Genomic DNA, 27,237 nt, shown 5'->3' with positions numbered 1-27,237 from the left:
CCCACCGTTGGGTTAAAATAACCCTGCATTTTTTTAAGTGTGTGTAGTTTTGTTGAGATGTGTGTTTTGTTTGATAACACGTTTCTTTGTGGTTTCCACATGGGCTTTGCTTGTAAAACCATGCAGATGTCCAAAAATCATTCTCAGTATTTTTTACATTTCACAGACTTGTAAGTCATTATTCGGCATTATTACAGTTAGACCTTTGTCTAATTTCATTTTTTCATCCAAGTTACTACAGATGAGAACAGATTTCACTTTTGACATGAATGTCTTAATATGTTAAAATCTTCCAATATTTTTCAAGTAATTTTTTTTGTTTTTAAGAATGCTTTGATATTTGTTACAGGAAATCAAAATACCATGTTATGTTTGCAGCATTTTAATGTATGAACAAAACCTCACACAGGCGAGCTGCTGATCAAGTGTGTGTATATACAGCGTGTGAGTGTGTGTGTGTGTGTTTGTGTAAATGCAGCTCTGCGCATCTGTGTGTGCGTGTGTGTGGCTTTTGCGCTGTGTTTTGGCTGTGAGTCACACTGATTAACCGACACTGCTGCAGTAGGAGAGAAAGAGAGAGAGAGAGAGAGAGTTATTGCGCTAAAGTCTCATCACTGAAACCCCTCTCTCTCTCTCTCTTACTCTCCCTCTCCCCTTCTCTCCCGCTCTCTCTCTCTCTATCCCCCTCTGTCTCCCTCTCTCTCCCCAGTCTGTTTTTCTCTGCCGTGCGCCTCACCGTTCATCTCACACATCTTCTCCTCTCGTCTCCTCCAGCGCTCCCGCCGTTCGTTCCGTCTCTGCGCTCGGATGATGACACCTCCAATTTCGAGGAGCCCGGGAGGCACCCCCGCTCTGCGGCCGCCGCCCAGCGAGATCTCCCTCGCGACGGCTTCCACGGACGAGACCTGCCCTTTGTAGGGTGGTGCTTCAGTCGGCCCCTCAGCGCGCTGGCCAAGTCTGAGTGAGTACACGCGCACTCACACCGATTTCACTCGTGTAGTCACAGGTGGTCCATTGGTGCGGAGACGGCCGCATCACCACGGCGACTGTCACCAGGCAACATTGAGGAATGTGAGATGCTGCTTGTCTGTAGAAAGCTGCGGTCCTGCGTCTCGCGCTCTTTCACTTCACGCGGGTGTAAGATGAATGAGGAGCTGTGTGTGTGTGTTTGTGTATTTGTGTGTGTGTGTTTTAAATCCAGAGGGTCATGTATCTCAGTATCTTGTATGCGTGTGAATGCAGTGGGATGGGAAATCCTTCAGCTGTGTGTGTGTGATATGATCATGTCGCGCAGTCAATCCTCCCTCTAGATGTAAACATTACGTTTTCCTGAACGTGTGTGTTTGCTGCGACGTGCTCAAACCTTCAATCTTTTGTTTTTCTCGCTGTTTGCACCTGTTTGGCTCATTTTATCTCAATATCAAAACAAAATAGGTAAACTATATTTTGCTTAAAGAATAATACAGGTCATTAAGGTTTTTGCAATTTCAACCAAACATACTCTTCAATTACTATAATGCAAGAAAATCTTGTTCTCTTTTTTGTAAACAAGCATCAACAAAAATGATTTTTTCTTGAATCATGCCAGTTTTTGTAACGCCAGTTTGAACTAAAAACTGTGAGCAACGATTTGGCCTGTAATTGGAGCAATGGAATGATTTGGTTTCTCGTTTGTTCACGTATCACCTTTTTGTATGTGTGATTTGTGAACGCATGGCGAGGCGGACACAGCTCAGGAGAATCGTGATGTGCTTGATCAGATCTTCTCTCTGAACACATTATCCTCGGCAGCTGAGCTGATGATACGGGGAGGATTGTCACAAAGGAAAGATTGAGATAAACCATCATAACCTCAGTCAGAAAGATGAGGAATCCAGAAGGTATTACTATGGTAACCAGGGTGCGCCCCCCCCCCTCGGTCCATTCATGCGCTTGTTCTTTTCTAATCCAGAAATGCAGATTTTTTTCGCTCTCTTACTGGCGTCTTCATGAAGTCGTCGAGCGTGGGAAGGTTAATGCAGGATGGTAGATGCAGATGGGTGGATGGTCTCTGTGCTGTGAGCTCAATGGGTCTGTCTTGAGACAACAAATCATCTGTAGTGAGAGTGAGCGATGATCGTAAAGAGCGGTCCGGAGAGAAATGCGCCGACGGCACGCTCCGTGTGCGCATGGGTGTGTGTGGCCTGTCGCAGTAACTCCTTTAGAAATGTGTCATTTCTTTAGCACTTACATTTATTTCTCCTGCACGATGGCTCATCTCTTCCCGTCTGAGCTCAACAGATTGATTGAATGTAGAATCGAGTCCAGTTGTGTTGGCTCTCGCCGGAGTCGTGACCGTCAATAGCGCGGTAACGTGCTTTCTTCACCTCCTGGAATCTGCGTTTCTCCTCCTTCATTCGGCATGATGAACGTGTCGCTGCAACGTTTTGTCTCTTTCCTTGTTGAGAGGTTTGGAACCTCAAGATGCAAAGATTAACACAAATACATGTATTCAGAGCGGCTTACGGTGCATTATGAATTAGTGTTATGTCGCTCTATGTGTGAACGCCAGATCTTAAACGTCAAGGAATGATGGTTAGTTGTTTGGCTGTCTGTCAGACGCTGGCTTTATATCCCAGAGTGGCTTTTCTTGAGGAACAAAGATTTATTTGCTGTGATGATATGTGGTTGTACTCTAAATGTACCAGTCAATTTCAAAGAACATTAGATTTGTTGTTATGATGTCAGAATAAGGTTACTTGGTGTATTGAAAAAGTGTGATTTTGTTCAAGGTAATTTAAGGAAGCTGACTGGAGAATGATCTAGTTTTATTTTTGTGTTGAATGCCTATTCTGAAGTTTCTTCATTTGAAAGAGGTACAGTCACACTGTCGTACTGTATCGTTTAAATTGTTAACAGTCGAGGTTCTTATATTCAATTAATTTTCAAATATTCTTGATTTATTAAAGGCAGGATGTCCGATTTCTCATAGCCGTTGTTGATGTTCAAATCACCAAAACAGACACACCCCTACCCCCATCTTTCACTTTCGTCAGCGCTCGGCTCAACTAATGTGCACTGTGCACCTTACTGCTGATTGGCTACAAGGTTGTTTTGGTACTCGACCTGACTTTTGCATAATTCTGAAATCAGACACCCCGCCTTTAATCACAAAACAGGTTACATTAAGACTTTATTAGATGATTGGGTCAAATTCTTAATATTGTTCTTCATTATTATCGTGGTATCAGTGCTTGGGGTGTAAATCATACAGTGTATCATGATACGATATTATATCGGTTACCAACACAGCGATACAGTATGTGCCGATGCCTCGAATGTTTCTGCCACACGGTTCATTTATAAAAACAGGGCTGTCAAAACATCAGTCACGATTAATCGCATCCAGAATAAAAGTTTGTGTTTACGTAATATATGTCTGTGTAGTGTGCATATTTATTTTAAATGAATAAACACATATATGCACATATTTAAGAAAATAAACAATATTTTTTTATAAAAGTTTATTTATAATTCCAACTATTGGCAAATGTAAATAAATACATCTAAATATTTCCTAAATATGTGTTTGTGTTAATAAATACAAAATGAATAAGCACAGTACACAGACATTTATTATGTAAACAAAAACTTTTATTCTGGATGCGACTATTCATTTTTTAAAAACTTACAAATGCAACCAAAATATGTAAAATTAAAATACTCTGTTCTTATCATATGTGAGACGGTGGTAATCACAGCTGGACTTTTCAGTAATAACCTGTCATTGTTTTTATCGGCTCTAATTGGACCGTTTCCCCTTGAGGTGATGCCACTGTATGCCTGTTGGTTTATCCGGTAATGACCGCAGACGTGTAGGTGGTTTCCTCTTCTGCCTGTGACTCACGCTTTAATGTTTAGACTAGAAGACAGTACAGCAGATTTGTCTAGTGAACTGGATTAGACTGGTTATTTTGACTTGAATGCAAGTATGTTATTGCTCAGTGTTTGCTCAGGAGTTCTCACTCGTTTCTTTTAAGTCTCCGATGTTTAAATTGTTCAAACACATGAAGAGTCTGGAGAAATCATCTGGATTTGAGTTCACCTAATGAGAAATGTTTGAGTTCACATCAAGATCTTCAATTATATTGACTTTTGATTTGCAGACCTGACAAATCTGAGCTCGGTTTGACACATTGTTGACATCTCTTCTCAAACTCAAATGACGGAGACATTTGTCCGATTTCTGACTCTATTCTCAGGAGAAACATCGGAGACGCAGGTGAGACTTAAGCACTTTTACATTTGTTCTCCATTTAGTCTCATTAACGTCTTGGACTGACATTTAAAGGATGGGGCACTGTAGACGGGTCAGTACGTTGTCTACTGTGAAGGGAACGAATGAGAGCATATCTTACACTAATTGTTAATAACAAACCATTATTTTTGTCTTCAAGTGAATTACCTTCAAAGCACCAGAACCACGGGCATCAAAACACAGACATTTCCACCAGACAATAGCTGTCGGAGGGCAAATGTTTTCTAAGAGTTGGTCTTTGTACATATGCTAAAGCCTCCATTTTGAATCGGGTTCCCTGTGATGTCATCGGTTTGTCCTGTCTGACAAATTGACAACGAAATCTCCATTCGCACCATCACCTACCTGTAACCACACGGGATGAAAGATCACCTCACACGCTTATTGCCTCGACCTTTCTCCATGACTGATCAACGTAACGCAGCATGTGTTAGCGCGGCGGGAACACTGGGAGAACATGAGCGATGAATCAGTGTCGTCTGAGACTGTCAGGCAGGATAGGAATACATGCATCAGCGTTCAAACAGATCAATAGCTACCGTATTCACAGAATGCGTAATGGCATTAGTATCCGCCACAGATGTCCAGAGTTAGTCAAACTGCCACCCACTTAAGGCGACGAGAGCGAGAGGCTGTGACGTGTTTTGTGTACCGTTGAATTTGCGTCAGCGCTAATGACGTGTTTCAAGTATGGATATGGCGCCACGGCATTATTCGATATCGTAATGCTGCAGTAATTGAATTTCTGCTGGAACTTTTATTGACGTCCACTAATGTGGAATGTAGTTCTCAAAGGTAAATATTTCTGGAGTTTTAACCCCGCGTTCTCAAAAGCCTGTAATTGCACTCGAAGCCCGAACACACACGCACACGATTATCAAGTAAGTTACGGGTTCTTCTGATCAGACCCCCGGGATGCGTCACGCGGTTTTCCAAAGGGAGCTCTGTAAGTGCTGGGTAATGGACTACTTTACAGCAAACAGGCAGAACCGCTAATCTTGTTAGACCTCACTGGTATGATAGCGGCGAAAGCAAATTTAGACCTGGACCAAAACACACTGGAAGTGTTTGTGTGTGTGTTTAGAGACGGTTGGGAAGTGATCCAACAGAAAGCCATATTTCACATCTCATATTGAAACAACACTGAATGTATATCAGTTTACCTGCTTTTAATGTAATTTTGTTTTTGATTTACATCGTGCTATACTAGAAATCAATTCAAAAGTATTTTTACAGCTTCACTGTTTCAAAGATGTTGATTGACTCTAAAGTCCATCGGAGTTATTGAGAGAACAGATCTCACATGGGAATTTATTTACATGAAACGCAAGACATGGGTATTTGAGACATTTAAAACAAATCAGTGCTAATTTTTCTTTCTATGTCTAGTTTCGTAAATGCTGTTTCCTTCAAATGCTTGAATGTTCAGATTGAGAGTCTGGACCAGTGAGGCGTGATGGATATTTCTTTCAGATTTGAGTTGAAGATCTGTAGGTCTCTGTGTTATTATTGCATTATATTGCATGTCTGTGTCAGTAATGTGTGTAGTGTGGGGCGAGGTTTTAGTCTTCATTTTGAAAGGCGTTCATCTTACAGAAAACAGATATTTGTGAATCATTGTTTCTTTCCAATGTTATATACTTTGTTTTACTTTTGTCATGGTGCGTTCCCACCAGACGCGAATGAAGCGTCAAGTGCGGGGGATTTACATGTTAAATCAATGCAAAGACATGATAGACATCCTGCTGCCGATTATTCGCGCCGCATTAACCAATCAGGAGCTCACTACAGTAGTGACCTTATTACGACGTAGTGAACGGAGTCAGAAATCCCAAACAATGAGGACAAAATCACTGTCGCTTTATGTGGATACCCGGAGCTGTACGATACATCTTCTTATTTTTATCGAAACAAGAATAAAAACGATCAGCCTTCCATAGCTCATAAAGCGCAGCTACCCACACAACAAAATGCATGTCAGCCATTTAGCAACGAGACTGGAGCCGTCTGTTGTGAAGGGAATTTCAAGCGCGAATGAAGCGAGTAAACTTAAAAAGTTCAACCGTCCAACTACTCGTGAGTAGCCCGATTTATTCGCACAAGTCGCGTCTGGTGTGAACGTTTATATAATAATCAATAAAAGTAAACATAATTCTACTATAGTAAGCATAGTTTCACTGTAGTATTTGCAGTAAAGCATGGAACCACAAATTGACCATCGTTTCATTATATAGTTACTACAGTTTAACCGTGATGTTGTTAAACTATGATAATGCAAATTGTAATGAACCAGACAAAACATGGTTGCTATGTGTATATACACAAAACGGTGTTCATATATATTTACAAAGCAGTCAATAAGCAGGCTAAATGATCATACAGGATGATATCTAAATGTTTAACTTCAACTATGGAATCAAAATCGAAAAGAGGAATTTGATTCAGAATCGCTAAGATTCAAACGATACCCGACCCTAGTTGTGTTATATATATTCAGCAGTATGGCAGTCACTGGTAACTGGATGTTTAGTGTGAACAGTGTGACTGCTTTAAATCATCAATCTGTTTTTATGAGACCGTGACATGATAAATGTACAGAATAATGACTTGATTCGTGGTTTAGTTAGAATAAAAAATGCTTTGAACACAACACACACACAGACACACTCACATAAACACAAACACACACAATAACATAAACACTAACATAAATACAAACACACACATGAACACTTACATAAACACATACAAACACACGCACACTCACATCGACACTAACATAAACACATGCACGCACAAACAAAAAAACACAAACACTGACATAAACATAAACACATGCACACACACACACACACACACACACACACACACACACACACACACACACACACACACACACACTGGAGTTCCAGCTTAATCAGCACTTTGTCTCTCTCTCTTTCTCTCTCGCACTTTCTCTGCCCCTCCTCAGCACTTTCAGATGTAATGAGCCGCTCTTTAATGGCAGAGAGAGAGAGGGTTTGAGTTCAGCCCTCAGGATATCTACGAATGGGAGGAATATTGGTATTACGGCATGAAATGAGACAATGTAGTTTCGTTTCATCCGTCTCTGTTTCTTTTGTAACTGGTGCTTGATTTCCAAACAAACAACATTTGGTACAAAATGGTTATTGCAGTTTGGTCACAATGTACAAATGTTTATTTTTGGATAATATGTACAGTAGCTAGGAAAAGTGGAAAATGAATCTGAAAAGGATTTGTTAAGTGACGTATTCTGTTCCTACATACACCTCAAACAGATTCATGCTATATCTGATGTGATCTGATGTCATGATTCAGATTCATGATGACATATACTGTGCAGCCAACAACACATTTAAGGGTCAGTTAGAAGAAGAACACGTATATTTTGCAATTCTACATCAACAGTGCGACTGTCAATTCAAACAGAGACCTCTACATCAAGATACAGCTTTGCATTCTAAGGTTTTGCAGAAACTCCTTTTTATTTGTGTCTCATATGTTCAGACACAGTTGTGTTTATCTTTTGATTCTGTGAAATGTTCAAACGATTGTCTGCTGAACGTTTTCATTTGTGACACTTTTACTCAAGACAAAGACACTTTTTTTGTCATGTGATGTCACATTTATGTCACGCTGGTTAATGAACGACACAAAGATGTTTTGATTGAGTAATGAATTCACATGAAGCTAATGGAGTGTGTAATGAATTTGAAGCGCTGGGCAGCACTTCGTTGTGTGTGTGTGCGTGCGCGTGTGAAAGAGAGAGAGAGAGAAATAGAGAACGAATTGACCGAAAAAAAACATATCTCTTTTAAACACACTTGCGTTTTTGACACATTTCTTAGACTTGTCTTCAGGTTTTTCAATTTAATAAAACGTCTTTTTTACAGGTTATAATTTGCACGTTTATCTGCATTTTAGTAACATTTTAATGAAGAACTAAAATTATATATGAATGAATTTATATAAATATATATATATATAAATAATCTTTTCTTCTTTTTTGTTCTTTCGCAACTTTTATACGTTATTTATTTTGCTTTATAGCATGGTCTGTTTGAATACTGGATTCTGATTGGCAGGAAGGTCTGCATTAAAAGCCTTTAACGCACGGGTAGCTCCAGTCAGTTTGATTACATTTAAAATGAACTGACAAAATAAGCGTCATTTTCACCCGTTTGATCTAAAATGACACCGTAAACTTCAATAAAAGCTTTAACTTGGCAAATAGCCATGTTATAAGCGGGATAATCCACAGCTAGCCATGAATTATAGGATATTAATGCACTTCGCAGAGGCAACCACCTTCCACTTTGCGTGGTTCTTCGCATACACGCCGTACATTAAAATCCTTTAATGCACAGCTAGCCGTGGATTGTCCCTTACTAATAAAAGCTTTTATAATGGATTCAAATGGAAATCACAGATTTTTAAGAGATTAGATGATCACAAATGACGATGTTGAATGTTGTTTTTGTCATCAGGTCTGTTGGCGCAGGTCTGAACTCTCCTGCAAAGACGAACTCCATGGAAAAAAAGCTCCTCGTGAAAAACAAAGAACTACAAGAAACTCAAGACAAATGTCACAAGGTAAGAGTGGAGAGCTGGGGGGGTCTGGGTGAGGTATCATGAGATGCGCTGAGATCCATTTACAGCCTCTGTGATGGGAAATCATTTCACATTAAAACACATTAGCACTAATGCACAAGAGAGATCACACCGTTTCACATGTTTAGCCACAAGACTGAAACACTATACGTGTTAACATGAGTCACCCGTAAACCTTTTCTGTTTAAAATGATTTTCAACTCCTGTATTTCACCTCCAGTAAAGATGGAAAACAGTGTGACTTACACATAAGAACCAAGAGAACCAGAAAGAGTCATGATGTTTTGAATATAAGTGTTGGAGAATATGAATTGAAAAGTAAATTAAACTAAGTCGAGTTTTGTCTCCATACAAAATGGGAAATTTAACATCAGTGTTTTTTTTTATTTTGCACATTCCCTATAGACTTTCTGGCATTGCTTTAAGCACGATTTTTTTCTAAGGTTTAGTTGAAGTTATTGATTTGAGATTATAATCATCCTTTTCACGGGTTCTGTCACCGGAGCTTAACTAAAGGGATATTTCACTAGCGAATCAAAATATCCCTTTGTTTAACTCGCCCTCAAGGAGTCGGAGTTATAATACCAAGTATCATTTTACTTTCAAGGGGTAGAATGGAAGTGAATGGTTGTCGACTTTTTGAAGCACCAGAAAGTCCATCCATCGATCAAAAACTGCTTGACGTGGCTTCGTGGTCTTCGTGGTAGTTAAGGTCTTTGCACATACAGTCCGAAATTTTCGTAGGTGTTTTTTCGTATTTGGCGCTCGTTTGTTTGGTGTCTCTGAATTGGGAAAAAAAAGTCTCTTTAAATGATTTCTACGGATACGAAAAACTTAGAAAATCTCAGAATTTTTTGACTGTGAAAATATCGGAGGCAGTGTGTAAATGTGATTGACACAACTGTGGTCGTATTTAAATTTTTAACGTGCAGAAATTTTGCCCGAAAATTTCAGACTCGACGTGCAAAGGGCTTTACCCTGAAAAAGTAATGAATTACTAGTAACTAATGACAACTTCAGTAGAGTAATTAGATTACTGTACAAATGACTCTCTCCAAAAATGTTTTTAATTACTTATTACTAATTACTTAATATATCTTATATCAACCTTGAATAGTTCAGTGATTCAAGGATAGACACAAAACGTAATTAATTCATTCAAATAAGTCCTATAAAACTATATAAAGTATTCTTATTAACTGACTTGATTATTACAAATGTGAGTGATGCATTAAAGCATAGATTTTAAAGTTAGACTTTGAATTTTAATGTCAATTCAGAATAGATTAGATTAGATTCAATTTTATTGACACTACACATATACAAGTACAGTGTAACGAAATGTAGTTTAGGTCTAACCAGAAGTGCAATTAGCAAGTGCAGGATATACAGTGTGAATTAATACAGAATACAATATTAGGAAAATACTATACAATGGGCATGTACTATGAAAATATGACAGTCGGTATGTACTATGAACAGTATAAACAGAAGGCTATATACTGTGAACATTAATGTACAGGTGGTTATGAACAGATAACAATGTAGACTATACAATAGTGCATGTGACTTGTGTGTGCATTAGTTACAGACATTAGCTATTAAAGTTACAGTGCAATAGATGAGTTAGTGCAGTTATTAAAGTTACAGTGCAGTAGTTGAGTTAATGCAGTTATTGAAGTTATAGTGCAATACATGAGCAGATGCAGTTATACAGTTACAGTGCAGTAGATGAGTTAGTGCAGTTATACAGTTACAGTGCAGTAGAGAAGTTAGTGCAGTTATTGAAGTTACAGTGCAGTAGATGAGTTAGTGCAGTTATACAGTTACAGTACAATAGATGAGTTAGTGCAGTTATTGAAGTTACAGTGCAGTAGATGAGTTAGTGCAGTTATACAGTTACAGTACAATAGATGAGTTAATGCAGTTATTAAAGTTACAGTGCAGTAGATGAGTTAATGCAGTTATTAAAGTTACAGTGCAGTAGATGAGTTAATGCAGTTATTGAAGTTACAGTGCAGTAGATGAGTTAGTGCAGTTATTAAAGTTACAGTGCAGTAGATGCGTTAATGCAGTTATTAAGGTTACAGTGCAGTAGATGAGTTAATGCAGTTATTAAAGTTACAGTGCAGTAGATGCGTTAATGCAGTTATTAAGGTTACAGTGCAGTAGATGAGTTAATGCAGTTATTAAAGTTACAGTGCAGTAGATGAGTTAATGCAGTTATTAAAGTTACAGTGCAGTAGATGAGTTAATGCAGTTATTGAAGTTACAGTGCAGTAGATGAGTTAGTGCAGTTATTAAAGTTACAGTGCAGTAGATGCGTTAATGCAGTTATTAAGGTTACAGTGCAGTAGATGAGTTAATGCAGTTATTAAAGTTACAGTGCAGTAGATGCGTTAATGCAGTTATTAAGGTTACAGTGCAGTAGATGAGTTAATGCAGTTATTAAAGTTACAGTGCAGTAGATGAGTTAATGCAGTTATTGAAGTTATAGTGCAGTAGATGAGTTAATGCAGTTATTGAAGTTACAGTGCAGTAGATGAGTTAATGCAGTTATTGAAGTTGTAGTGCAATAGATGAGTAGATGCAGTTAGTTATTGTAGTTATTGTTCAGTTACAATTCCACTATTGTATAGATCACACAGTATTTAGTTCAATTACATCTAAAGTAACTGTACTGAAATTACAGCGTTGATGTCTAGCTTCCGTCATCTCTCGAATGCGCGTGAATCAGAGGCTTGTTTTTCCGGCAGATGACGCAGGCATGTCGTTTGTTCCAGTGACGAACGCTGCATTTTTTGTTTTGTTCAAATAGGATAGCGTCTACTCTGTTGGGAGCTTTCGTCATTTGCCGTGTTGAGCAGTACTTTAATCGATGGATGCACTTTTTGGAGCTTGAAGAAGTCGAAGCCCGTTTACTCCCATTCTACTGCTTGAAAGTAAAATGAAATGTGATATTATAACTCCGACTGCATTATTCTATAAGAAGAAAACCATATACAGTTAGGATGCCTTTGAATGGGAGTAAAACATGGGGATATTTTGATTCATGGGTGTAGTAGCGCTTTAATATATGGAATGTTTAAACTTGTTTGTAGCTTTTACTTCATTTCTGTTTTTCTGGGGATTTTATTTGGGTCTTTACGGGTGTCGTATCAGATGTGAAGTCAGCGCCGATGTTTCACCTGTACCTGCTTGAGTGGCGCTGTTAAAAGCATTTAAACCATGTGCTTGTGTTTGTGGCCGCTCAGATGGAGCAGGAGATCTCGCGGTTTCAGCGTAAGATGACTGACCTGGAGTCGGTTCTTCAGCAGAAAGATGTGGAACTCAAAGCCTCCGAAACCCAGAGAGGCATTCTGGAGCAAGACCTCGCCACCTACATCACCGAATGCAGCGTGAGTTTGAGATACCCCAAAACCTCTTATGCTGTGTATGAGTTCGGATGTTGGTCATTTGTTTTATTGAAATGTTTAATTGAATTTTTATCTTCGAGACGTGTCTATGACATATCGATGTTTTGAGGGACGCATCTATGTAAATGAACATGTTAGGGATGTAACGATTCACCCACGAGCCAGTTGTTTTTCATTTTTTATTTTATTTTGATTTTTTTAATTGCAGTTTAGTTTCGTTTAATCTGGATGCTATTAATCGCGATTAATCACTTATCATTTCCATCTTTGGAAATAAACTTGTTGATAAATCACAGCACATTTTTCTATGAATTTTGTCTCAGAGTCTTAAGCGTAGTTTGGAGCAGGCTCGTGTCGAAGTCTCGCAGGAAGATGACAAAGCTCTGCAGCTCCTCCATGACATCAGAGAACAGAGCAACAAACTGCAGGAGATTAAGGAACAGGTGAGCAAACTCGCCTCACTCATCAACACAGTGTCACTTTACTAGTGGTCTCAAAGCCCAAAACCATCTAACGTCATATCATCCCCGCAATGCTTCTAATCACTGACTGAGTGTTCTCACCAGACGTGACTTGCGCAAATATAATGCGTGTAGTTGGACGCTTTAAGTTTACTCGCTTCATTCACGCGTGAAATTCACGCGTGACGCAACAGACGCAAATTCGCATCATGGGAGGGGCTTCTGTCAGGCTGCTCCAGTCTCGTATATAAATATACAGTATATATAGCTCAAATTGAGTAAAGAACGTTTTTTACAATTTACCAGATTGTCTGATCTCCTCACTCACTTTCTTCCAAGCAAGATCCTTTTTATTCCTGTTTCGATAAAAGTAAGATGTATCGTACAGCTCCGGGTATCCACATGAATTTGTCCCCCATTGATGTTTCGGATATTTACCTCCGCTCACTTCGTCGTAATCACGTCACTTCTAGAGAAAGCTCCTGATTGGCTAACGCAGTGCGGATATTTGTCAAAGTTCAGATTTCTCTGCTCGCGCGTCAACCCACCGAAACGCTCAATTCGCGCCACTGTCATAGAATGTCCTATCGCGTCTTCGTATTGACGTAACATGTAAATCACTCGGACTTAACGCGTCCTTCACGTCTGGTGGGAACGCACCATCAGTTCAAGACTGGTCAACATTTCCGCTCTTCATCGCTGTATTGTCATTTCTTTTGCACGGTTGTCTGTTCATCGAGTCCGTTGACCTCACTGTCCTGTATACTGTCAGCTCACTGGTTCGTGTTCATTTATGACATCTGAGATCACGTTTCTTTGAATCGCTCTTAAAAGAAGGTGAATGAACTGATGTCGAGAGATGAGAGCTGGAGATTGTCGTGTGCATGGAAACATGTGGTCTCTATGGAAACCGTGATGATCATTGTTTATCAAGCTTTATGTCCGAGTCTGAGCATTGTGCAGAATTATGTGTTTGTGTTTTCAGTATGATATTAAACCTAAAAACGTAACTATGAAATGCCACAAAGAATATCTTCATATGTGATATAAAGTCTGATTGGTTTATCTTGCTTGTTTAGGAGTGCGAGGGCAGTTTATATGTAATTTACCAAATTGTGTTGAGCTCTACAGAAGCAGATGTCATCACTCCGAGCGTTTGATAGCCCAAATCTTGTACTGTAGTGCGTGAAGTGATGAAAAAGAAATCGAGAAGAGAGAAGCAGACAAACATGAATTCTGTTTCTTCTCTTCTGTGTTGTTCTGGGTGTAGAACAGTGAAACATGGATTTGTAGAAAATTCATGCAAATAAACTCATTGAGATGTTCCAGAAACAAGTGTTGTCGGGTTTATTTCTTAATCGTCATTAACCAGTGAGACACTTCTTTACTCCGGTGTAATGTCTCAGGAGATCTCATCCCCAAAACTCCATTTCAGTCTGATCTGTCAATCAAACCTTTCCCTCCTATCAATATCAATGAGTGTAGTTTCAGTCTGTGGGATTTTCCTCTTTTAATCACTCACTCGGGGACAAGTACACACACACAAACACACACACACACAGCATCCACACACACTGTGTGCGTGTACTTCTACATCTATCTTTATGAGGACCAGTTTGAGTTTTAGGCCAGCAGTAAGAGAGTAAAGTGAGGACATTTTGTCTGGTCCTCACTTTCTGAGACCCCTTTAAAGGGCTGTTTGAGGGTCAAGACCTGGCTTTAGGGTTTAGGTTATAATCAGGTTTAGAGTCAGGTACTCACTTCTGATGGTTAGGGTCAGGGGCTAGATATTGCATTGCGTCAATGTATGTCCTCATAAAGATAGCTGTACAAACATGTGTGTGTGTGGTCTCTGCAGGGTTCAGGATGATTTACACACTCACGCTGTGACTGCGCTGGTTTAATCATTTACATTTTACATTTAGGCATTTGGCAGACGCTTTTATCCAAAGCGACTTACATTGCTTTATCCTATACATTTTACATAGGTATTTGCAATCCCCTGGGATTTCTTTGCAATAAATACTGCAGTAACTTTCAGTCATGAACTTTCAGTTCATGGGTCATTTCACAGAAGATGCATGTGCGCTTTATGTTGTACTGTACTGTAAGGATTATACCATGATGTTTTGAGATGTACTGTGGTATATCATACATATCCACACGCCATATGAGCGTGAGGATTGAGTGTGTGGTTTGTTGATGTTCAGGAATATCACGCTCAGCTGGAGGAGATGCAGGTGACCATCAGACAGCTGGAGGAAGATCTGTCAGCTGCCCGCCGCCGCAGCGACCTGTACGAGACTGAACTACGAGAGTCACGACAGACCAGCGAGGATCTGAAGAGAAAAGCAGCTGAATATCAGCAGAGAATCCAGAAGGTGTGTGCACGTGTGTGTGTGTTTATCTATTTATGTTATTGTTCGTGAGTGTGTTTATGTTAGTGTGTTCGTGCATGCATGTGTCTATTTATGTTAGTGCGCACGTGTGTGTTTATGTTTGTGTGTGCGTCATGCGTGTGTTTATGTAAGTGTAAGTGTAATAAATGTGCAATGCATTATGGCAATACTGTGTGTCACCAATATTTGTGTGTGTGTATTAAGAGAGAAGAAGTTTGTAATATATGGTTGTCTATCAGTAGAATATGTGTTCAAGATAATGTGTGTGTTTTTAGGCAAAGGAACAGGGTAAAGCTGAGGTGGAGGATCTACTTTCTAAACTAGAGAAGGTAAGAATGATCACAACATCTTCATCCATCATCAATGAATGTAGACGCACAACATATATCAGTACAGTACTGTACTGTTTAAAATGACGTCCAACATTTCGAGATGACATAACCAAATAAATCTTGTCTGAGTGTGTGTGCGTGTGTGTTTGTTGATGTGGTCATCAGTCATCCTGAATGATACTCAACACGCTCTTCATACTGTAGTGTTTCACCAGGACAAACAAGCTCTTCATGAATAACTGTTTCTCTAGTTCATCATGATACTCTAGTCTGTCTTCATAATTAGTTTTTACCGATCGATTCCGTATATTTTTTTAAACTAATACATGTTTAACTTGCTTTTGCAAAACAAACAAAGAAACAAATCGAAATTTCAATTTGTCGCGGCAATGAACGTTTGTTCTGTGGCTTTACCTCTGAAGCCTGGAAAGAGGGTTTACCTCTGGATGATTTCACATTGGTATTGGCGTAAGAAACGTTTCCTTTGTTGATGTCTGTAGTTATGAAGCTTGTGTTTTTCAGACAAACGCTGAGCAGCAGCTGAAGATTCAAGAGCTTCAGGATAAACTCTCAAAGGTGCCGTATATCCTCTGATCCACAATCACTGCTGAACGCTTCAGCTTTATGAACCAATGTAATCTGTTCTCAGATCAGATCCTGCTGAGAGATGAGTCAAATTGAATGAGCCACACCTGTTACAGTTAACACACACACACACACAGATCTTTAATAAACACATCAGATCAATTTGTATTAATGAACTAGATATCTGTTGGGTTTTTATATAAATCCATTGAATTTTTACATATGATGTTGCTTTGCATCCACTCAGCAGATTAACAAACTTCTTGAGATTATAATCTATTTGTTTTATTGCTTTTGGCACCATTATATATTCTTTATATAATACTGGTTTTACTATGGTAAAATGCACACCAGACCAATTGTTGATCAACTCACCAGTCAAGTCACTTGACCAGTAGACGATGTTAATATATCATTTATGACAACAAAGATTTTTATATAATAAATACACATTTTTTATTTTGACACCGCAGGCGGTGAAAGCGAGCACGGAAGCCACAGAACTGCTGCAGAACATCCGTCAGGCGAAAGAACGTCTGGAGCGAGAACTGGAGCGTCTGCGTAGTAAATCCGATCCCAGTGACACGCTGCGCAGACGCCTCAGAGAAACTGAGGTGACACCAGGATGAACGCTACAGGACGTATATTCCTAAACAAAATTTGGAGCGATTCTGTATTAAAGTTTCTCATTCGTAACGCATTTTTGTTAGCGATTCATCATCTGAATTCGGTTCGTTTGTAAATAGCCGGGATTCACTCTTGTTCTCTATGTGCTTTCACGTTTTCGTTCAGGAAGGCAGAAAGACTTTGGAAAACCAAGTCAAGCGTCTGGAGATGGTGGAGCGTCGAGAGAATAAACTGAAGGATGACATCCAGACCAAATCCCAACAGATCCAACAGATGGCTGAGAAGATACTGGTGAGAGACGGATCAGACTGACAAAGATTAAAGCGCTAACACGCCTCCTTAACCAACTGACCCCAAACAGCACGCTGTCACAGATTTATCTCTGCACAGTCAGCCTTCAGCACCTCTCTGCTTTAACTTTCATACAGATTAACACTTTACACCACAACACACACACACACACTGAGGGATGTCCCATCTGTTACCACACACACACAGGTCTTTATACGTCAGTGTGGAACCCGTCAAGAAGCGCACAGCTTATCAAAGCAAGTTTCTTTCTCACTTCAGCCGTTGAGGGACTTTATTTGCTGGAGCGTCTCTGGAGGTCTAACTGCATGTGTGTGTGTGTTTAGGATCTTGAGGAAAACTTGAGAGAGACTCAGGCTACGGCTCAGAGGATGGAAGCTCATTTGGTCCAGAAAGAGCGACTCTACGAGGATAAGATCAAGGTGAAGTTCAGCACATTCACATCAGATTCAGATCAGTCCTTCTGGTGTGCTGCATTGCTTCATTTTTTTTGTTGAGTTTTATTAACTTCACGAAATATTTACTGGCCACTAGATCTTGTGCATTTGGTTTTTATTTACGAGCTTGTAGGGATGCTGCAGTTTTTGCCAGAGGGGAACTGGTCCTGCTGGTTGGGCCGGGGTTCTTCTGAGGTTTTGACTTTCTGTATTGGAGTTTTGGGTTTCTCGCTGCCGACATCAGTTTTAGAATTTAAAGTTTTTGTATTCATTAATAAAACTTAAAAATATAACATTCTGCTTCATTTATTTGTTCTTACTATATATAGGAATTTAAGAGTTCATATAATGTTTGACCTGTGTTTCTATGTCCTTTTTTCTTACATGTGTGCTTCTCTGTGACAACGACAGTGTGTGTGTGTGTGTGTGTGTGTAGGTGTGTGTGTGTGATAGCGTGCATGAGTGTAAGCATATGTGTTTGTGCATGCGTTTGTGCCCATGTGTGTGTGAGTGATTGTGTGCATGCGTGTGTATGCATGCGCAGGCATGTGCGCTTATGTGTGTTTGTGTGTGCACCTAGGTGTGTGTGTGTGCATGCGTGTATGCCCACATGTGATTGTGTGCATTCGTGTGTGAACGCATGTGCGCTTGTATGTGTGTGTGGATGCATGTGTGTGTGTGTGTGTGTACGTGCGTATGTGTGCCTGCGTATGTATGAACATGTGTGCGTGTCTGTTTTCTGTGTTTGACCACTTTTTTGTTTTTACTTGAATAGCTTTATTGTTTTGCTAATGGTCAATATGTTTCATGTACAGATGCTGATAATGATAATTGTAAAACGTGTTATATAAATAATCAACATCATGCCATCATGAACTATAGAAAATTGCTTGTTTTTAGAGATTCTCAAGAAAATATTAGAGTCATGAAAGTAAGAAGTGATGGGAAGCGGTGTTTTAAAATTTCTTTATGGGGTGAATCTTTTACATTGTTGTCTTGTTAAAGTTGACTGTGTTTGTGTATGTTTGTGTGAGTAGGTTTTGGCCGATCAGATGAAAGTGGATCTGGCCGATAAAGAGAGTCTGGAGCAGAAACGCGCTCAGCACGAGGAAGAAGCTCGAGAGAAATGCAAACTCATCAGTGAGCAGAAAGCTGTAAGTGTCTCAACTGCATCTCAAATCTCAAGCAGATATTTCATCACGAAACAGAACGAGTGCATGCTGTGTTTGTGTGTTTCTTTCTGAAGACAATCAACGCCATGGACAATAAAATGAAGAGTCTGGAGCAAAGGATCGGCGAGCTCTCCGAGGCCAATAAACTGGCGGCCAACAGCAGCATTTACACACAGAAAAACATGTAAGAGCTTCTGTGTGTTCTGTGACTTTCTTTCTACTGCAGAACACAAGAGAAGATATGTTGAAGAATGCGATAGCCAAACAACATTGACTTCCATTGTATGAACACAAAACCACCGAGACATTTCTCAAAATATCTTCTTTCGTGTTCCTCTGAAGAAGGAGTCACACACAGGTTTGTTGTCCTGTGTGATCTTTCAACGGTCAGTTGACTGCAGTGTCCTCTGCCGTGTCTCTCAGGAAAGCGCAGGAGGAGATGATCTCTGAGTTACGACAGCAGAAGTTTTATCTGGAGTCACAGGCAGGAAAACTGGAGGCTCAGAATGCCAAACTGGAGGAACATCTGGAGAAGATGAGCCAGCAGGAACAGACCAGAAAGACTCGCATATTAGAGCTGGAGACCAGACTCAGGGAGGTGAGAGGAGATCGATCTTCTTCAGCCTTTAAAAATATATATATATATATATATAATTGTGAGCTTTTATTGAAGTTATTAAGTCTTCCTTGTCAAATAATAAGACGTACACAAAATTAGCTTCCTAATGCACAACAACAATTTTTTTTTGAGATGACCAATGGTCTCATAGCGTTGTGACTGATGTGTGTTTGTTTGTTTCAGATGGGTCTGGAGCACGAGGAACAGAAGCTGGAGATCAAGAGACAGGTGAGTGAACTGACGCTGTCGCTGCAGGAGAGAGAGTCTCAGATCAGCAATCTGCAGGCGGCGCGTCACGCGCTCGAGAGTCAACTACAGCAGGCCAAGACTGAGCTGGAGGAGACCACCGCAGAGGCCGAGGAGGAGATCACAGCCCTCAGAGTGAGACGCAATACATCATCCGCTTTAAACATTAGTATACCATGGTCTGTTTGAATACTGGATTCTGATTGGCTGAAAGGTGTGCATTAAAACTGTGTAATGCACGGGTCGATCAACGTTTGAGATTGTTTGACGAAAATATTTCACATGTCTGATCAAAAATGAAGCTGTAAACATCAATAACAGCTTTAACTTAGCAAATGACCACGGTATAAGCGGGATACTCCACGGCGTGGCTAGCCGTGGATTATCCATTAGTCATAACAGTTTTCAGCTCTTTTAATTGACCAAATATAACATGAAGCTGCTTTTGCACTGATGTCAGTCTTTATAATTTATTTATGAATAATCCGATCTTTCGGTTTGTGTCCGTTTATCTGAAAATGTTTACAAAGAAGCATTGGGTGTAAAACGGCGAACCCAAAATTGTTTCTACCCAAAATGCTGTCTGTTGTTGGGTGAGTTAATTTAACCCAGCAGTTAGGATATGTCCCTTTTAAAAAAGATTAAATTGAAAAATAATACATTTCTTCGAAGAGTAATTTAATAGTTAAGTTTCCAGCAAAAATAACTTTATATAAAATGGCGAGATGAAACACGTACTGATTGTTTTTCTGTGACATTTGTTTAGGACCACAGAGACGAGATTCAACGCAAGTTTGATGCCTTGAGAGACAGCTGTTCGGTAAGACCCATGTCCTGCACTTATATTACCCACAAACCCCTGCACTACCAGTGTTTTAACCAAATGAGTAAAACACAGTGTTTCCTTGAATTTGACCTCAGGGATTCAGACTAGATGACGCAGAGCATTTCTGTTCAATATACAGCTTTCATTAGAAATGCAAAAATGTGTTTCGCTGTAAGTCAACAACATCCTGTACACCACATGCATTCATCCTAGCTTTGTGATTGATGCCATGGTAACAAATATGAAGTGCCCAACATGCAATACTAGGCTATAGAACTCTTGAGCCAATCAGGTAAAGCCGTACAATAGAGTCATGTGAAAGCTGATTGGTCGACAGACTCAACTATATTTCATCTGTATTCACAACTATTCTCAGATATATCTACTGATGAATATTCATTAGGATGTGGAAGAAGACAATGCGTCGATAGAATGATTGAGTGATGATGTAAGTTTGATAACCGTGTCGATGATGATGATGATGATGGCAGGTGATCACAGACCTGGAGGAGCAGTTGACCCAGCTGACCCAAGAGAACGCCGAGCTGAACCGACAGAACTTCTACCTGTCCAAACAACTGGACGAGATGACGGTGGAGAACGAGGAACGGCTGCAGCTCAACCAGGACGTGGACCGTCTGCGCCGAGAGGTCGCCGACAGAGAGATGCATCTCAACAACCAGAAACAGGTACAAGAGCAGACTATATAAGAACATTCGTTGTTCGGTATGAAAGCACACACGGACTCGGAACACGGTTTGTGTGGACGTGTTTCAGAACATCGAGACTCTGAAGACCACGTGCAGTATGCTGGAGGAGCAGGTGGTGGAACTGGAGTCTTTAAACGACGAACTCCTGGAGAAAGAGAGACAGTGGGAGAACTGGAGGTCTGCTCTGGAGGATGAGAAGAATCAGGCCGAGCGCAGAACTCGAGACCTGCAGAGACTGCTGGACAACGAGAAGCAGAACCGGTGAGAGATGCCCACATTTCACACGTTCCAGTGTCTTATAGCAACCCGAATGTCCAAAATATGGAATTATACACGTAGGGTCACATCACTAGACTTCATTGTTCTGCAGGTTACGGGCGGACCAGCGCAGCACAGAATCTCGGCAGGCCGTCGAACTGGCCGTGAGGGAACACAAAGCTGAAATTGTGGCTTTACAACAGGCTCTTAAAGAGCAGAGACTGAAAGCAGAGAGCTTGTCTGATACGGTGAGTCACACGCACGCGCGAGTGCTTTGTTCTGCTGGTTGGACCCGGTTCACCTCCTGTGATTTTACTATTGAGACTTCACAAGCTGTGATTGACCGATCCAGCCATCACACGCTCATCTTGATCTCTCGTTTTTGTTGATTTCAGCTGAATGATCTGGAGAAGAAGCATGCCATGCTGGAGATGAACGCACGGAGCCTTCAGCAAAAACTAGAGACGGAGAGAGAACTGAAACAAAGACTCATGGAGGAGGTATGATGACACCGTGTCTGTACGACTCAATTAAATATGTTTGTGTTTTTTACAATACGTATTGTGTCCAATGTCGCTGTAGCTTCAAGGCTCTCGAGTGGCTTTCTCATGTCACTGTCAGTCAATTCTCCTCAACTTCCTATAGAAATAATATGAGTTTGCTCAATGCTGCTCGGCTGCAGTCTAGTACAGGGGTTTCAAACCAGGGGACCTCCAGAAGGATGTGAGGGTCCCCCAGAAAATTTCTAGGAAAATAGATTATGACAAAAAGTCCTGTGTTTATCTGCTTTTTTACTATTGAGAGTTTCCAAGTATTGTTTATGTTTATATATACACTATAGTTTCTTTTTAAGGACTCAAGGTGAAATTGTTGCCGACTATTTAGGTTTACAAACAATGTGTTGTCTTTATAATTTTCAATTCACTATTTATCCTACACATTTTTTAAGGGTTTCTTTAGACAGAAAATAACATAGATTGCTATATATTTAAGAAAAGGGGGTCCCTCACAAAAGGATAGTCATATTTGGGGGTCCTTGGCATCATCAAGTTTGTAAACCCATGGTCTATGAGACAGACAGACGTGTTTATTTGTCGTTTGTGTGGCCGTCTCAGCAAGGGAAACTTCAGCAGCAGATGGATCTACAGAAGACACACATCTTCAGACTGACACAGGGTCTTCAGGACGCGCTGGACCAGACCGACCTGCTGAAAACTGAGAGAACCGATCTGGAGTACCAGCTGGAGAACATACAGGTACACACACACACACGTTCAGCTGAGCTCAGTTCATGTTTCGAGTGTGTGAATGAACGTGTGTAATTGTCCCAGCTTGGCCTTTCATTTTCACACGCACACACACAGAAAAGGTGAACTATGTTAGAAAAATGTTAAATGGTCGACTCATGTATGCAGTCAAGCTCTGGAGTCTTACTGAGCAGTCTCACTTATGGAGAGGATCACAGATTATGTTTTTTTATGCTAACCAGGGAGTTAGCTGCGCATGCACTTGCCCCACAGACTTTTGGAAAATCGCAAAAAACAAGCCCTGTGATTAATAAAGGTTTATGATGTTTACACGTTTAATATTACGAATACGATAATCTTTACAAATTAACACCACATATGTTACATTTGAAGCCAAAATAGAATCGTCAAAAAGAAACGCTTACAGGATGCTATAAACAGACTACACTCAAGGTCGCTCGATATCAACAAGCCTCAGACAACTCTTTCAGACTTTATTAAAAATGTGTTCCCTGGTAAGTTATTACTCTGTGAATGAATACACATCGATGTTTGAAGAGATTTGTGCCCATATTGCAATATTTCTGAGCTTTATATGTGCGAGCTTTCCTATGGCTCAGTGGTTAGAGCATGCCGCTAGCAACGCCAAGATCATGGGTTCGCTTTCTCCAACTTGTTAGCAAGCGCTGTTTTTTAACACACAAAGGCTTAAAAATCCCATAGAATAAAACGTGAAAATGTTTAGAGGTTTTGTTAGCCACAGACCTTATTTTAGGCGATTTACAAAAAAACCCATTGATTAAAATGAACACTTAGACAGTCCTAAAATGCTAACTCGCTTCCAGGTTTTGCAAACAAAAGTACGTCATCTCTGAGCTTCCCTATTGAATTCAGTTGAGATTCTTTGTTTGTTTTTATATATAAGTAAGAAAAATGTCCACTTTGTTCTCAAATCGTTAAAGATTGGATGATCCTAATTTTTTATTAATCAAAAATATGAACTAATCAGAAAAAATGACCACATTTAAAATGTTCATACATTTTTTTTCAAGAATAATTCTATCAATTTTTTTTAAATAAAATCTGCAATGATAAATTGTTCATAAAACACCACTGATGTTTAGGTGAAGGCTCACTTTTGATTTCATTTTGTCTGTAAAATTATGTTCAGGAAGTATTTTATTAGTGAATTGTTTTGAGACATTCAAGTCTACATTAACATTTATACATTTGCCAGATTCTTTTACCCAAAGCGTGTCCAGTCAGTCTATGTATGTATGTATTTATCCGTATGTATGTGTGCTGGGCTCAAACCCATTATAAAATGGTAATGCGATGCTTGACTTAGAGCTTCTGGAACACTGTGTGTCGGTCTATAATGACATTGGATCACTGAAACTTTTACTTTCTCTCATCTTGTCACTGTCTTGTCTCTCTTCAGGCCGTGTACTCTCACGAGAAAGTGAAAATGGAAGGAACAATCTCTCAACAAACCAAACTCATTGACTTTCTGCAGGCCAAGATGGACCAGCCCGCCAAGAAAAAGAAGGTGAGAGAGAAGGAGAGAGGGAGGGAGAGAGAGGGAGAGAGAGAGAGAGAGAGAGAGAGAGAGAGAGAGAGAGAGAGAGAGGGAGGGAGAGAGAGGGAGAGAGAGAGAGAGGGAGGGAGAGAGAGGGAGAGAGAGGGAGAGAGAGGGAGAGAGAGGAGAGAGAGGGAGAGAGAGAGAGGGAGAGAGAGAGAGGGAGAGAGAGAGGGAGAGAGGGAGAGAGAGAGAGGGAGAGAGAGAGAGGGAGAGAGGGAGAGAGAGAGAGAGAGAGAGAGAGAGAGCCATAAGCATCTTTTATATTAAAGTTCTAGTGCAGTATGTCCTCTGGGTGTCTCAGCGTGAAGCTCATTCATCATGTCTTATTACAGTCTGTTTAGTTAAAGATATAAATGAATGTTTGTGTCTTTATCACACTGAACATCAGGGGCTAGAGAATACATGAATGAAAAGATCGTGTTTTTACCATTTTTAATGGAGAGTAAAATAGATTTCTATTGTTTGTTGTAATAATAAACGCAAATAGAATCTTTCATCTGTAAAGTGCAATTTCATTTCATGTTGTATTTTTAGTTTTAAAACAGATTAACTTCTTCTATTTAGATGTATTAAAATAGATTATTATTTCATATCCATGTGTTTGTGGCCAGCAGAAGTGTAAATAGTGTTCTTAATCACACATTAATTCACGGCTCTTTGGAATGCTTGATTCTGATTGGCTGGAAGTGGTGCATTAAAACAGCTTATACACGGGTCGTTGGAATGCTTGATTCTGATTGGCCAGTCGCGTCATTTGCAGGTTCGTTATTCCCGGATAATAACACACTGTTACCCGGAGACAGCAAATCATTTTGACAGATTGTTTTTGACAAATTAAATATAAATATGTATTTTACTAGCGTGACATTATATTTTCAAATGATTAAACCAAATTGACGGCTCGTGACATTTGAACGTCGTCTCTTACCTAAAAAAACGAAAGTAAATGTCTTTTCGTCACGGAAAGTCTGCATTGGGTAAAAATGAGCTCAACATATTTCAAATTCACATTTCATGTCCAGTTTTTGTTAGTAGACGTGTAATAAGCGGGCGTGATAATGTACAAGCAGCAGGTCTTTATCGCCAAATAAGCCTCTTCATTGTTAGACTGTAGGGGCATATTCCTGCAATAACAAGCTGCTGCGTGTACATTATCCCTCACATAAACCCTGTAGGATGAGGAAGGTCTTGTCTGTATTAATGTCATTGTGTCACAGGGAATATTCGGCCGTCGGCGTGAGGAGGTGGGAGTCACAGCTAACGGAGCCACATCCGCGGCATGTCAGTCCGCCGTACCCTTACAGTACACTGACATGAAATCAGCGCTGGAGAAAGAAAGAGTTCGATGCTCAGAGCTGGAGGAAGCCCTGCAGAAGATGAGAATCGAGCTGCGTTCTCTTCGAGAAGAAGGTGAGAAACTTTTCTGCGAGTAATTCAATTATACACACAGTATAGACACTATAGTCTTTTCCGACGTTTTGAGAAATCTTATTGTGTAGGAGATCATCTCAATCTCTCTCTCTCTGTCAGCGGCTCATTTTAAAGCTCAGGAGCACGCGGCTCCGTCCATGCCAGCAGCCCGTCAGCAGATCCTCATGTCAGCCATCGTGAAATCTCCAGAGCGACAGCCCAATCCCAGCAGTCTGCTGAATCCCTCCAGCTCGGCCAGACGCAAAGAGACCTCCACACCTGAGGGTCAGTGCCCAAACCTTCGCTTTTCTTTCAACAGAACATCTTGTGTGTTTACAGAATCATTTCCAATATCTCAGAATATATTCTGTGTGAGTGTCTCGCTCTCTGGGTTTGTCTTCTTCATGTGTTTGGTCCTTTAATCTTTCTCTCACTGCTCTGTCAATCCTGAGAGCTTTTTCTCTTGTATTCTTTCCAGAGAAGAGGAGAGTCACGTTTGAAAGTAAGTTTTTCTCTCTCTCTCTCTGTCATCACATCAATGTCTCCCTCCTCGTTCTGATCTGAGATCAGTTGAAATACTCTCAGGTTTATCCACTGATCTGGTCTTGCGATGTTAACGTTGTCCTCTTAAACATATAAAACAAGACTTTAAACAAGAATGGAGAGTTTTTGGTGACCGTTAATATCTCCACAAACCTCCGCGGGGTAAAAAAAGTTTAAACAAAGTATTAAACTTAAACACATCACACAAGTGTTCATGTGGCTGTTATACAAATGTGTTAATGAACCCTCTGGGACTCTTCGTTTAGGGATCACACTTGGCTCATTCGCGGTCGAAAGTGACCAAAGCCTTAAAAATGAGTTTGGAAAATTCCAAAAAACAAATCATCATTCCTGTGCCCTACTCCCTTCAAAGAGCAGAGCCCTCGCCGTTTAGACTTTGGAGTGAACAATCTGATATGAAAACACATACCGTTACACCCTTAATAGAGTAGTTTGTGAATTCCCTTGTTGTTCAGATATGACTTAAGATTTGTGGATTTTAATGTACATTATCTCAAAGATGATTTTTGAACTTTTTGTTTTTAGATATTTCGGGTTTGATAAATAAGAAGATTTGCTTTATGATGGTTATTAAGGGAACACATGAAAAGCGTTTCTTCTACTTAGTAAATACTAAGACAATTAAGATATCTAACACAATAAGGAATGTGTACTGATAAATCAAACACATTATACAAACATTTTGCAATTAATTGTTAATTCATTGTTTACTGGTCATTTAGGGGTCATTTTTGACTGGGAAGGAGTGAAGTGTGACGATTTATTTTGTGACCCCTTAAAATATGAAAATTGTGTCCATCATTTTTTTGTGTGTTTACATATCTAACCCTAACCCACCAATGAAGCTACGATTTGTAACATTTCAAAATGTTAAATTTTGGGACAGAAGAGTCTCAGAGGGGTTAATGTGATGATATCTGACACAACAACAAACAACCCATCAGCACATTCTCTGCTCTCATGACTTTGTCGCTCTCTCTCTCTCTCTCTCTCTCTCTCTCCCTCTCTCCCTCTCTCTCTCTCTCTCTCTCTCTCTCTCTCTCTCTCTCTATCTGCCTCTCTCTCTCTCTCTCTCTCTCTCTCCCTCTCTCTCTCTCTCTCTCTCTCT

The 27,237-nt window shown here is 40.1% G+C and overlaps 1 protein-coding gene across 3 annotated transcripts in view; it reads left to right on the top strand.

The window, feature by feature from the left end:
• Positions 1 to 27,237, top strand: part of cita (citron rho-interacting serine/threonine kinase a) — a 59,329-nt gene that overhangs the window by 12,103 nt on the left and 19,989 nt on the right. For 2 of the 3 annotated variants that reach the window (XM_056745880.1, XM_056745877.1), the window contains exons 10-33: positions 775 to 961; positions 8,806 to 8,911; positions 12,184 to 12,327; positions 12,669 to 12,788; positions 15,017 to 15,187; positions 15,481 to 15,534; positions 16,060 to 16,113; positions 16,596 to 16,736; positions 16,915 to 17,040; positions 17,385 to 17,480; positions 18,533 to 18,649; positions 18,742 to 18,851; positions 19,091 to 19,265; positions 19,470 to 19,667; positions 20,299 to 20,352; positions 20,850 to 21,047; positions 21,136 to 21,329; positions 21,439 to 21,574; positions 21,722 to 21,826; positions 22,442 to 22,582; positions 24,015 to 24,122; positions 25,373 to 25,565; positions 25,686 to 25,850; positions 26,044 to 26,067. In XM_056745880.1, the coding sequence (XP_056601858.1) occupies positions 775 to 961; positions 8,806 to 8,911; positions 12,184 to 12,327; positions 12,669 to 12,788; positions 15,017 to 15,187; positions 15,481 to 15,534; positions 16,060 to 16,113; positions 16,596 to 16,736; positions 16,915 to 17,040; positions 17,385 to 17,480; positions 18,533 to 18,649; positions 18,742 to 18,851; positions 19,091 to 19,265; positions 19,470 to 19,667; positions 20,299 to 20,352; positions 20,850 to 21,047; positions 21,136 to 21,329; positions 21,439 to 21,574; positions 21,722 to 21,826; positions 22,442 to 22,582; positions 24,015 to 24,122; positions 25,373 to 25,565; positions 25,686 to 25,850; positions 26,044 to 26,067 (3,117 nt within the window). The remainder of the gene's footprint in view (positions 1 to 774; positions 962 to 8,805; positions 8,912 to 12,183; positions 12,328 to 12,668; positions 12,789 to 15,016; positions 15,188 to 15,480; positions 15,535 to 16,059; positions 16,114 to 16,595; positions 16,737 to 16,914; positions 17,041 to 17,384; positions 17,481 to 18,532; positions 18,650 to 18,741; positions 18,852 to 19,090; positions 19,266 to 19,469; positions 19,668 to 20,298; positions 20,353 to 20,849; positions 21,048 to 21,135; positions 21,330 to 21,438; positions 21,575 to 21,721; positions 21,827 to 22,441; positions 22,583 to 24,014; positions 24,123 to 25,372; positions 25,566 to 25,685; positions 25,851 to 26,043; positions 26,068 to 27,237) is intronic. The other variant, XM_056745879.1, reaches the window with a different exon arrangement.

Source organism: Triplophysa dalaica, chromosome 4 (genome assembly GCF_015846415.1).
Source record: "Triplophysa dalaica isolate WHDGS20190420 chromosome 4, ASM1584641v1, whole genome shotgun sequence".
NCBI lineage: Eukaryota > Metazoa > Chordata > Actinopteri > Cypriniformes > Nemacheilidae > Triplophysa > Triplophysa dalaica.
Note: the sequence above shows the minus strand (reverse complement) of the source record. Positions and strands in the feature narration are given on the sequence as shown.